At 40.3% G+C, this 13,488-nt stretch overlaps 1 protein-coding gene across 4 annotated transcripts in view; it reads right to left on the bottom strand.

Annotated features, from left to right (window-relative positions):
- Positions 1–9,256: 9,256 nt before the first annotated feature.
- Positions 9,257–13,488, bottom strand: part of MAP3K7 (mitogen-activated protein kinase kinase kinase 7) — a 34,904-nt gene continuing 30,672 nt past the window's right edge. For all 4 annotated transcript variants that reach the window (XM_009887508.1, XM_009887507.1, XM_009887509.1 and 1 more), the window contains 3 exons: positions 13,140–13,201; positions 12,466–12,581; positions 9,257–10,324 (listed from right to left, as the gene is read on the bottom strand). In XM_009887508.1, the coding sequence (XP_009885810.1) occupies positions 10,144–10,324; positions 12,466–12,581; positions 13,140–13,201 (359 nt within the window). In that variant the 3' untranslated portion in view covers positions 9,257–10,143. The remainder of the gene's footprint in view (positions 10,325–12,465; positions 12,582–13,139; positions 13,202–13,488) is intronic.

The following is a 13,488-nucleotide window of genomic DNA, read 5'->3' on the forward strand; positions in this document are numbered from 1 at the left end:
CATCTTTGCTAACTAAAAGGATGGACTCTTTCTAGCCAAGCTAGGTAACAAGGAAACCTTTCCTGAATTGTGCTGCTCAACTGATTCAGGGACAGAATCATTGGAGCCCACTGGATGTATTACTGGATGGACAGGCAGGAAACTCAAATCTTATTTCCAAATCAGGTATGGACCTTCTGGAAGGTCAGCTACACTCCCTCGGGCCTCTGTTTTGCTGTAATCATGCTTTTTGGAAAGTTATTTGAAGCCTTCAGATAAGAAATACTCTGCAAGTGTTATATGTCAGTAATAAAAGTAGGCCAAATGAGTACATCTTTTTCCCACATGATGCTTTCCCCTGGGGTAAGCATCACCCATGGAGGAGACCGTTCTGCAGGATTTCGCTGGTGTTTTTACCCTGTGAATTGTGGCAAGATGGACTCCAGTTACTGGTTTATCATTATAAGCCTGTGCTGAGACTTGTGCATAGAAATACCGGTGAAAATCCAATCACTGCTGTAAATTTTCTTATTACCTATGCTCTGTACATTGCCAAATAAGCTTTTGCCTCCTGGTTGCTGCAATGACATTTTTTACAAGATGCTGCTGCCTGTGAGACCAGATGACAGTGCTAATGACCCATGTCCTTGTTCTGTGCTTCCCTTGCTTATGCCGCTTGTTTCTCCACACTCAATTAAGGAAAGGAATTGAGGTTAATATTCCTGTCCTTGAAATTAAATCTATCCTTGCCCCACAGTGCAATTAATGAGAACAATCTGGACACAGAGCCTTTCATCTCTAGGTCACTGGTTTATTTAGTAGGAGTTGACAACGACTCATGCCATTAATTTTCCTGCTGGGTGGCAAACACAGAGCGAATGGGTGACGTTAGCCTGGATGATAGGCGTTCACCTTGCAAAACTACTGCCATAACTTAACACCCCTGCTGCTCTTTGAGGTGAAGAGTTGTGGTGGCTACAAGACTTCTCTTTGTATCCCAGGTCCTCCTGCAGTCTGTCTGCAGACACACACATGACCAGTGCTGCTTTTGGTACTACTAATTCTGGGGATAATTGGATAAACCTGACTATTATAATGTCAAGCATTAGCCTTGGTCCAAATAACAGGGCAAGTTATGCTACGTAGGCTTACACTGAAAACTGCAGGTCAAATATATACTCGGATTTTCAACAGCACAAACACAACAGATGGCTCAAAATGGGCGTAGGCATCATCTCTGGTTTTCCTCACTGGCAGATGCAGACAAATGGGGAGTTACTGAGGTATTTGCAAGTGCTAAACTTCAGGCACGTGAGAGTAATTTCTCCCAGATACACCTATGTAGTCTATGGGTACACTCACTCGCAAGGCAGAAATGTATGTTCTGCATCAACCACTTCAGGAGCCTAGATTCGAGCTCACAGCTCGACTTACTGTGAAGGAACACACCTTCCTTGCTTGCAAAGCAAGTGGGAGAAAGCATCTTTGTGAACACTTCTACTACGCTTCCAGTTACCTGCTCCGAGGCCGAGCTCTAAGAAAATGGTCAGCACGGGAAGAATATGCTGAGTAGAGACAGCATCATCCCTCTGTAACCCCGATCCTTGTTACAGAGAAGGCTGTGTATCTTCAAGCTCACAGCAACAGGAACTTCTTCCATTCACTGCTGCCCTAGATACGCTGGGGTATGCTTTCCAAACCCTGGCAAACACACTCAGCTCTTGAAAATAAAGAAAACCTTGTAGCTTTCTTTTCCTCATCTCTTCAGAACAAAACAGGAAAGATCCCCAGAGTCAGGGCTTACTTATAATCGCGTTGACACTTTTTGAACTCTGCTGCGCCTGAAAGAAAGGGGAACCAACATTAGTGCATTATCATCACTCACACAGCAATGATTAGGTCTGAGCAGATACCATGGGGAACATTAGTCCAAATAAATACCAGACGCTGGATCATAAAGGTTCAGGAGAGCTCAAAGTGCTTAGTGTTCATCATCTGATTCTTAAGGGATTTGTATTTATGCCAAGTTAGTAAGTGAACCGCACATCCTGCGATTCATTGCCGTACTGTACAGCAAAATTTTTATGCAAGCGACTGCAGTAACACTGACGCTGCCTTCAATTTTTGACTGGCTCGTGGAGGTGCCCGCTTTTCTTCTCTTGACACGCTCAGGCTGGACCTCAAGCGCAGACGATGGAGTTGATAGCACTGAGACTTGAGAAATCTGTTGTGATGATCCTGCAAAAATCTTCACAGCGTAGAGTGCTGCTGGGGTGGTTTGAATACAGATGAACAAATGCCTCGCCTGAACGCTTCTGTATTTAAAGCATATTTTAGGGCTTCTGCACACTTGTCCATTATGCAGCAGGAGGGACACTGAACCAGAACATAATTAGTCAGCATTTTTAAACTTCTTTTAAGGACTTTTTAAAACATTCAGCTCATTCATCCTGCAAGCAAAAAGGGCTCTTGGGACCTGGCAGCACCGGCTGACAGACAGCTACAGTAGATAATTTTAGATTACACTGCCAGCATGGACGGCTCTTTTGTTTTAACGAATGATCTAAACATCAGATGTCTTAAATATTAATTTATAGATTACCTTTTAATTGATTCTAATATGTTTTCTCGGGGGGGAGGGGGGATAAGTAATTATAATAAATGCTGTCTTTTGGTGCAAGAAGACAATTTAAATGAAGAAATGTTAAGCAGCAAGTTGCTTATCGCTATAAACCCTTTGTAAGGAATTCTGCCATTGCAGCTGCTGCTGTGATATTGGTGAGACTTTCCTGGGAAATATGGCAGAACATACCTTCTTCCTACCCCTGCACACACTGTTACCGATCGAGGACTGTCTCGGGAGTCCAGTATTTGCTAAAGAGCCTTGCAAGGAGCAGGTAGTCGCACGATACTGTCTGTAGCTGCGACAGCAACAGGATCTCAGGCAGGCACGGTGTGCTGGAAAAGTAACAATCTCTCAGACTAACAGAGTCAGAAACCTCAAATTTTTAGGAACACCATGCCCCCTTCCCTGACCAGACTGTTCCAGACATCAGGATTAACATGCCAAATTGACTGCAAATTCATTTTCCTCACTGGCACTCTCCCTCATTTTTCTTGTAAATTTCTGAGATGTCAGTATTCTGTTTGATTTCAGAAAGGGACTTTGCAGGTTCACTTTCTGTGAACCCAAAGCTCTGCTTTCCCCCAGCAACTTCAATACCCAGACTAGAAGTAACCGCTTGGGCAAATGAAGGCGCAGCGCTGCTTAAAAAGTTGTAACATCAACACATACATTAGACTGATGTTCTCTCTACTAAAGATATTATGAAAATGACTCACTTCACTGTTACAAAATCTGCTCCCAAATAAATCAAGTAAAGGCTGAACTTCTCTAGAGCCATCTTCTTTGTAATTAGATTTTATGACTTTCTTTAGCAACTGTCTAATCTCCATACATGAGCCCCGTTGGCAGAGACTAAATTTGTAGGAGCTGAATAGAATACAGAAAAGCTGTGTGCAATTGGTTATATCAGCTAACTCCTCTTCTAGCGCCAGCTAGAGACTGGGTGCCAGGGAAGGAAAAAAAAATCCCCCAAATCGGAGCTCTCAGACCATTAAAAGCAATTTAGACTCTTAATGTTCATCCCTTTCATGATTTGTCACAATAGGATTGTATTAGAAAGAGATCAATTTCTTAGCCCTAGGTCCTGCTCCACAAATAGTTAGATAAAAAGTTACGCTTTATGGAGGGGAAAATTCATCTGCCCCTCCACAGTGCTCAAGTCACTGACTTAGAGAAAAGAAGTTGCTGCTGCTGGTGGCCCTCACATGGGGACACTGGCTCCTGCCACTCTTGGAAAGGAACAGCCCTTTCAGAAGCTGTACCTGCTCGATGCCAGTGAAGGCTGAGGATTTGCCCAGGAGGTGCTGGTTACGTGGTCCTAAAACCATAGAATTGAGGCAGCCGAGATTGAAAACTCCGTTTGACCTACAGCACTTTTTGTGGGGACATGCCATAATATGGAAAGTAAACAATAAGCCAGCCCAACTCAGACCCCCAGCTGTGTCGGCAGGGCTTTTTCCTTTTTTCCTTTCAGGGTCTGCACACTTTCAAGTCAGAGCACTCAGCAATGCAACCATGAAAGCCTCCACCACACCACTTGTTTCACCATGGGGTTCCTTTGGTAGTGCGCTCAGAGGAGGGCTTATGCTGAAGCTACGAGTGTGTTTCCATGATCCAGAGACATGGGATACAATGTGCTCAATGACCCACACTTGAGATTTTTTTTTTGGTTTGTTTTTTTTTTTCCCCCCCAAACAAATAAATCCTTCCTCAGCCATCCCTTGGTACCTAGTGTTTTTAGTGAGCGTAAGATCACCCTGAACCTCACACTTTGCTACAGCTGCGGCATCTGCCAGCACTCAAGGACACCTGGAGCAGTGGCTGAAGACCTCTAATGAGAACCAGCAGCACGGCTGTCACCAGCAGGCATGCCACCATTCAGCTGCGGCACCGGGCTCTGATGTAAACCACAGCTGCACTGACCAAAATGGCCCCTTGTGCTGCTTCTGCCCCTTCGGTCCTACCCGAGCACTTTACCGACAGCAGCAGTTTGTGCCTGGCAGACCTCAGGCAGCCCTCAGAGGACGAGCTAAATAAGCTTCACCTCCTACCTCACAAACAATTCCCGGCTACGTTGTAGCTGCATTGCTAACGATGATGTAAGAAACTTTAATAAGAGTCTGATTTGCACGTACCAGGTTTAACTTTCTGGAGACAGCTGTTTGAGGAGCCCTCCGGTGTGGGGTACAGGCAGGATCTTCTGGGGCCTTCGAGAACAAAGATGCTCACGGGAACAGTTCTGCAGCAGCAGCTTGGCAAACATGGACATGCTCAGATGACAGGACAATTTATTCTCTCTCTTAGCCTAATCTTTGTAACTTTGCCTGGTTTTGGGAGGGAGTCTGAGTAGCCTTAAACATATCCTGTGTTGACACCAGCAATGCTGCATAAAAGGTTGAGTGCAAACAGCTCTCCTCCTTTTCTTAAGCAGCTTTTTGGTCACCCCTCTTTTCACACTACAGAAACCACCAGGACAGCCACGGTGGCCTTGCACGTTGCTCAAAGGCGGCCCAACAGGCAAAGTCCACCTTGCTGTTCCTCGTGAGAAAGCAGAGGAAGAGATCCAGATGGAGCTCTTTGGCATACCCACCTCATCATATGGTCTTTAAGTCTCCTACAACTAGGAATTTTTTTTTTTTTTTCTAATTTTCTGCTATAAGCTAAAAATCATGTCCCATCCCACGTGCTGAGCCCACAGGTTATACGAATGCAAGTCACTCCTTGATCCTCTACCTAAATACCACAGGAGAGCAGCCTATGTGCAGCTGCTCCACAGCCTCTCCCCTTCAACACCAGTGGGAGGGAAAAGCATGGCGGGGAGAAGGGAAGACCATCGCATTTCCACCAGTCTGCAGGTCAGCGCTAGCGGAGCCATATTTACGCAGGGAGAACCCATTGCTCAAGGAAAGGGAGAGGTCCCAGGGAAGCCGAAACTTGCAGCTGCAGTCTGCGCACCGCTAGGGAGCCACAGTCAGGGTGCACAGTGTCACCCCCCCCCATATCCCCCAGCACCGGCGAAGAGCTGTGGTCTCCCACCAAGGAGGCAGGAGCTCCGCTCCACCTGCGGCCAGGTGCCCACTCTCCCACTGCCTTTTGCTTCACAAGGTTGGATATGCTTTTAACTTCTTGTAATGCCACGATCTGCTCCTCTTTTTCCATCCATAAAAAACAAGTTCCCAAGCTCAAGAGTAGCCAGGCTGCCTTTATCCAAGATAGAAGGGGCGTATTGACAAAGCGTCTGCAATTATGTGAACACAAGCCTATTTTCTCCTTTGGAGTATCTCAAATTTTTACCTACTTAGTGTAAAGCACACAGCTATGAATAAAACTCTTTTTTTTTTTTTTTTTCTCCCATTAATGCTTGTATAGGTTAAAGCCCTAGGATGAGCAGGGCTCCCTACTTAGTGTAAAGCACACAGCTATGAATAAAACTCTTTTTTTTTTTTTTTTTTCTCCCATTAATGCTTGTTTAGGTTAAAGCCCTAGGATGAGCAGTGCTCTGTAAGTATTTTAAGACAGCATTTTATTAATAATTAAATCAATTTAAGTGTTTGGTCTAAATTCAGTTTCGCGCATTCATTAAGTACCCTTCCACTACCAGAGTCACGATGTAGGTTCAAAGTCAAAAACATTTGCAGCAAATCTCTCCAAGTGCGGTGGGAGATCTGAACTGTCCCTGCAAGAAGTAGAAAAGGGTTACACGGGCACAGAAAATAACCGATGCACCAACACACACGCACACCTGTATTTATCCGTCTCTAAAGAACTCGATCCTCACAGGCTTAGACCACCACTCATCTCGTCACATCTTTAAAGTAAGTACGAGCTAACTGCAGAAAGCTCAGATTTCGGAAATAAAAAGACACCTACCAATTCTGATTTGATATATGCAGCTCTCTACACCTATACACATACGTACACAACAATGTGTATACATCTACGTGTACACGTACACAAGCTTACTTTTTTTAAGATCCTCCTCTTCAACTAGTTCACCACAGGGAAATCCATATTTTGATGGGTTGACTGTGCCACACCTTTTTTTTTTTGCCCTTATCCTTTCAAACTTTCCTCCAGGTTTGAGCAGGGCACCTGAAATGGCCGAGTTATTCAAAGCAGCTCAGAACCGATCTGAAGCACGATTCTGTGTTCCTCACAGGCAAGGAGACAATTAAGGGGTTGTCTCTGTCTGTGGTATGGCAACGGAAACTCTCAAGCAGTAAAATCCATTATGAACAAAATAGAGAAGTTCCCGGGAATGGAATTTGTCCGAACAGAACACCGAAAGATGAGCACTTATCTTTTTGTGGAACATCCGTCTGAAAGACGTGGCATTCTCAAAATATCTTGATACTCAGTTATGAGCAGGACTATTCATCCTACCCCCTGCTTCTGCACACAGGAAGGGAAGAGCTAATAGCAGAAGAATTTTCTTTTGGCGGTGGGAACAACTGCATGATGATTATCCCCCACCCCGCGTGGGATTCCATTGGAAATCAAGGATGCCCTGGCACGCGTTGGGGCATTACTACATGTTTGTGGAAGTCTCTCAGCTTTTATTAATTAGATTCCTGACAACGCAAGAAAACCCTGTAGCAGAAAGCCACACTGCTCATTCCTGAATCATATGAAATCATTCACCATTTTATGTACAAGTTTTGAATTACAATCTTCAACTTCTCATCAGAAAAAAAAAACCCAAAAAGCCTAAAAAAAGGCATTTTTGGCAGAACTGCACAGTGTACAGAAGTATACTTTCAATTACACAATATCTTACAGAACACATACTGTAACAAAAAGCAGAGCCTGTTACCTTTTCTGAGAAGGCAGTGCCCAGACAAAACTAGATGTTTCACCTCCATTATCAGAGGAACAGCTTTAACTGGACAAAAGAGTACATGAAAAAACTCCTGAACACTCCAGGTAGTTTAACAGAAAAATAAAAGTACATTTGTAAACAACGTTAAAACAAGAGCCTTATGAAAATAACAAAAGTCACTGAAATTTAAGCTGTTAAACTCTTCTCAGCCCAAACCGCTATATTCTACCCTTACAGGTTTTTTTTTTTTTTTTTATGACACACAGATTTTGCCACACAGAACACTTCACTGAGAAATCTGGGCAAATACTTTTTAGATTTTTGGTGGAATTAAGAAAGGGGCAATTTGAAGGCAAAAGGTCAAACTCCAAATTCCCTTTTTAAATTACAAGAGCAATATAACCTAACTATTGAATGGAGCAGACTTCAACAGTGCAGGGAAGCACAGTACTTATTTTACCATCTGAGACCCTTTTAAATGTAAACCCTGAAAAGTCATAAGCAAATGTTAGAACTGACTTTTGTATTATGTACCATTAAGTTAGCATTGTGTTCGCTTTCATGATTCAGACTTTGCCATAAAGTGTCTTTTCACGTACAATACTGATTTACCTTAAGCATATCTCTTTTATGACGAGGCAAACTGTAAAAAGTCTCCTGGGAAATGATTTTGCGTAGGTAATGATCAACCGTGCATCTGAAGTTGAGCATTTGTATTTATGCTGCTCTACTTCAGGCTTCAGCATATAGTTAATCAAGCTGCTGATCAGCCAGTGTGTCCATTTTGGTAGATGGACAGATGTATGTGAACAGCAATGCTCTGGATAACTTGTGCTATTCCTAATACTACAGTTATTTTCTCTGCCAATTACATTTTGCTATAAATATGTGTGCCCTTAAGTTGATCCCAATATCAGTTTCAGCTAACTAATCAAATTATCTGCTAAGGTTTGGGGAATGATAACCCTTCCTTTATTTAAATAAAATGAGGGAAGGTTTTCTAACTCCCAAAGGTTTGCCAACAATAGATTTAGTCTGAGGACAGAATGACACTGTTCAGCAAACTGTTCGTCACCTTTGTTGTTCACAGATAAGTACAATAGTATTAGTGTCTGTCATCAGGTAGGCGGGAAGGGAGACAGAAGCTACTGTGAGGTTTTTACCCTTAATGTTTTTCCAAGTTCTGCTCACGGTCTTTTATGAATAACTATTCATTTGAGATAGGCATAAGTCAAATTTCAGATTAATTCTCCTATATTTTGAGGGCTCAGCAGCTGAACTTGTAGTTTTAACTTTCTAGTTTCCTTTTGCAAAAGGGTGTTCTTAAAACCCTGCCCACAACTGAGTATGCCAAGAGCTTATGTAAGGAATATTTTCTCATTATATCTAGAAGCGCCTAATTTTTGTACCAGTTAAAAGATAATTCATAATCCAAATAATCAATCTGCAATGTAAACAAGTAGTTATTTTCTCCCATGTAATAATGGTAAATAATGACACTTATCATTACATATTCTGCTTGAGTTCATTAAATGCAAGTCTTCGGTCGCAAAGGCAGCAGGCATTCTCTGATGGACTTCCTTTGAACTATGTTCAAATGAGTGGAATAACTGAGATTCCTTCTGGAGATCTAAGCCATTTCCCTCATTTTCTTAATAGCTTCCGCTATTTGCATACTCAACTCCATTTCATAATTTGTTATTTAAAATAAATTCATTTCCCCAAGCCCTTCTCTCCCTATTGAAAACAAACTTATTTACATTTATGGTAAATGCTTCTCAGCAAATAAGTTGTACGAAAAAAAAAAATATCCAAGAAGGGGTATGAAGGGGGTAAGTATTTGAAATTCTGTATTAATTTGCTTTCTGAATTTCCTTCCAAAGATGCTACAGGGACAAAAGCTTTAAAGGTTTAACACACACTTTCGCACATTTTTGATTCTTTCCCTCTTTCATACAAGGGACCTACTGTGCCCAGTGAATCACCTTCATAACTTTTGCCCAGTAACTAGATGAAACTGCATGCCATTCCCCCCAAGAAAGTAAAGAAAATACAGCCTTTTACTTCAAATATTTTATGAATGCAAGATTACAAGAAACGTATTAGTCAAAATGCAGGGCTATCAAAGCACTGAACCAAGGATGCTGGCATCAGTTTGCCTACCATTTTGCATGTGGAAAAAATACACTATGTCTACAGGTAAAAGGCATCACTAACGCATCATGAATTACTCTGGTCAGCCAGCATCACCTCTGCAGCTTGGTGCATGTTTAAGTCCTGAAAATAATTGTCGTATTAATAGTTTGAGATGAGACACTGGAACAAAACCATTCTTAAACAGGAAAGATTTTGTTTTGCTCTTACCGAGGTAACACCAAAAACTAAACCCAAGATCTTAAATTTAGCAGCCACTTTAACACCTGTTAGGCTAGCCTTCACACAAGGAGCATGCATACAGCCACTGTTCTTGCTTTAAACTGAGGGCTGTTGGTTAATTCAAGTCACTGTTTTCTCACCTTATTCGATTAACCTGTTGAACTGGATGGATGTCCACCATAGGAAAAAGAAAAATAAATGATCTTAAGTGTAGCAGACAAATACAGATCACACCAAGAAGCTAACACTCATGAGTTGTCATAATAAGGGATAATAATAATAATAAAAAAAACAATAATTAGTCTTTTCTGTGCATATTTTTCATTTGAAAGGTCCCAGGAAATCATGATGTGCCTGGCCGTTTCTGTTGCTGATTTCTGATGACCTCTAATTGTTTTTTGCATTGCTGATAGTAAGTTGAGAGACTTTTGTTTTCATCCAACAGCTTTTTATGTTCTTGTACCAGACGGGATGTGTTTTGCTGGTCTTTTTCATCCTGGTCTAGTTCTGCTATTAGTTCTTGTCTAAAATAAATAAAAAAAAAAGTAATTATCATTTATAATCTACTTCTATTTGTGTGTAGATGACTTCACATGTTTCAAATCAGCATTTGATTATCTGTCTGAACTCATGGCTGGTGATATTTTTTTGGGGAAAAAAATGATTATCTGTCTGAACTCATGGCTGGTGATATTTGGGGGGGGGGGGGGGGGGAGAAAAAAGTTGACCCAAAAAAAAAAAAAAAAAAAAAACAGCTTTTATTAAAAAAAAAATCTTTACTGTAGCCTGGGAAAAAATTCTCTTCCAAATCAAATCCACATTTAAACTTTAAAATAGCTGCAAGCCATAGCCTCAATCCCCCAAATTGTCCTTTATATAATGGCTTTCAGGCATAGTTCTACAGGTCACAGTAAAACATCTAAGGATCCGCACAGAATTTCATAAATATATTCAACTCTAGTTTTGCTTAACAATACATACATTTAAAAAATCAAAAACGCAACTTCAAAAGCAAAATTGCAATAATTTTGATAACTTTTTAGTGAAGTGCTGTTTTCTATTTTGACTTGGACTTCTTAAAGCAGTGGAAAAGCAGAATCAAGCAAATTATTTTTGTAACTGTCATTTCACTTAATTTACGCCATAAGTGTTAAATATGTTTTTTAGCAACAATTTTAGAGGAACAAACACATTGATAATCTTGCTATTAGTTATCCTGCAAAACTGGTGTAGCAGTTTGTTTTATTATTTGTTTATGAGGTGACAAGAAGGCAAGCTGCCAGTAATACTTCAGCAACAAAATAGTAGAGGAGACTGTTCATGTTAATTAATTGTTGCCATATGGTTTGTAATTACAGTTAAAGAAAACTTAATTATTCTGTAAAGGTTGAACTAATAACTACCTTACCCAGCATTAAATTCATCAATCACAATACTATTTTTTTTTGTTCTGTCTAAGCAAAAACAGTTTGGGAGAAATGTATATGCAGACCTTCCAGAAAAAAAGATAAATTAGAAATCTAAAGGTACAGAATTAACAGTTGTAAAACAGAAAGACATTTTTATATGATTTATTGACCCTTAGGGACAACAGAAATAAAACCAAAATTAAGACCTTCACGCTAGCTTCAGTATCTCCTCACAAAGTCCAAAAATTCTAGTTGCGCTTGAAAAAAAACTTTGTTCTCAGGATGCTAAGCCGAAAGCGAATAGATGATAGGAAGTCGATCTTGCAGTAGCTGTTTTCCCCGTTTTGTAGGCTACTTCTAATGTTCAAGAGGTTTATACACACATTTTTCTCATTAGCTAGTCCCCAAACAACAAGGCAAACTCCTCATTAAGAACCGCTTGCCTGCAGTGGCTCAGACAGTGGCGGGTAACAAGCTGGTTACTTGGTCTGGCACGGGAGTATATAATGACCTCTCAGAACTGCTCCCCAGTGTCAGGAAACAGAAATGAGGAGAAGCAGAACACAACAGAACGTACTGCAAACTGAAGTTCTGAATCAGCGATAACTTTGGCCCTAATCCAACAACACATGCGGTTGCTTCCCTTGTATTTGTACAGGATGTAAGAGGAAAGAGATTACTCCTAGTGCTCAAGGATAAGAAGGTACATAACGGCTTTTAAGTATCAGGTCCTAAACCCCTGGTAGAAAAATACAAGATGTGTGTTGATAAGACGGATAAGACAATGCGATGATTGACAAAGTCAGATATATAAAAAACCAACTGCAAAATGAGTAAGTGATATATACTCAAAATTCTATAACGCATTATAAAAATGATTAACTACATATTACAATTTAAAACCTTTTAGTGGACAGTGTGTGAAATAAAATTCCAAGGTTCCTCAAAAGTCCAAGTCTTTCATTTGAGATGATACAAACAAACATTACAACTATGCTACATACACAGGTGTGCTGCACACTTTGAAGTAGGACTTGTCCAGAAGAAGAGTCTTGATATCGATTAAAACTTTCAATAACCTGCTCTGAATCTCTCACCTATGTTGAACAGTTCAGTATTTTTGAGATTAAGTCTGGAAAATAATTATGCCCTATAAAATGTTACTTCATAAAGGCAGAAATAATAGCCACAGATAATAGACCTAGGGTAAAAGAAGCATACAGAAGAACAGAAAAGGTTAAACACGTTTCACTTACTTCCTCTGCAACAGCAATGCAATTTCTGTCTGAACTTTCATATATTCTTGTGCCATTTTGCAGTGCTGTTCAAACACAGCCATAGATTCTTTGGAGTTTGGGCATGGTGCGAGAGGCTGAAAATAAATCAGACATGTTAAAAACTAATGAACTGATATCTTAGTATACAGTGTGTTAGAATGTCTCTGCAGTATATTTATAACGTCTTTTAAAAACCAGTAAGGTTTTAAAAATAAGTGTTAAACCATGCCCTGGAAAATGTTACTGCACTGATGTCAAAGTTGAATCAAACCTCAAATCTGCAGTTATTAATCTGATACTGTCTCTGTGACAAGGAACAAAAGTCAGAGTAGTGTCAAACACCTCCCCCCCCCAACAAATAAAGTGAATACAATTTAATTCAGTAACACTCAAGCAAATAATGTCTAATTTTGACAGTCAAACTCAGCTTACATTTGGTTTTAAGGATCATGTTTCCCAGGGCTTGTTTTTAATAGCTTGATCAAATCTCAGTCAACCAATCTCGGATTACATAATATATTTTTTTAGCCTTGGTCAAAAGTTAGACAGAATATAAACGCAGGTAGATATGCAGGACTATATTTTGCAGCCCCAAATTAACACATTAGAATGAAATGCATGATAAAGTATCTAATGAAGCTTATCTTTATTACCTGTAACTGATGATCTAATGTAAGATATGCCATTGGGATGGAGTTATCTGACCCATTGGTCTCTGTAACAACACCAAGAAAATTCTAATGTATTTTCAGAGTTAATTCTATTCTTATAGGACAAAAACAAGAATACTAAATAATTTCACAATACACAATCTGAATGTGGAAAGGCAAATGGAAATAGCAGCGTTCCAATCCCAAGGCAGATGAATCATTTTGTTTTTCTGATAAAGTTAAGAACTTCAAAAGTATGGTCTATGACACCAAGAAGAAATAAAGATTAAGGTTATCATCCTACACTTCTAGAAGCCATGTAACAGCATACAGATTTAAAAAATACTATTTT

This window comes from Charadrius vociferus, unplaced genomic scaffold (genome assembly GCF_000708025.1).
Source record: "Charadrius vociferus isolate BGI_N301 unplaced genomic scaffold, ASM70802v2 scaffold185, whole genome shotgun sequence".
Taxonomy (NCBI): domain Eukaryota; kingdom Metazoa; phylum Chordata; class Aves; order Charadriiformes; family Charadriidae; genus Charadrius; species Charadrius vociferus.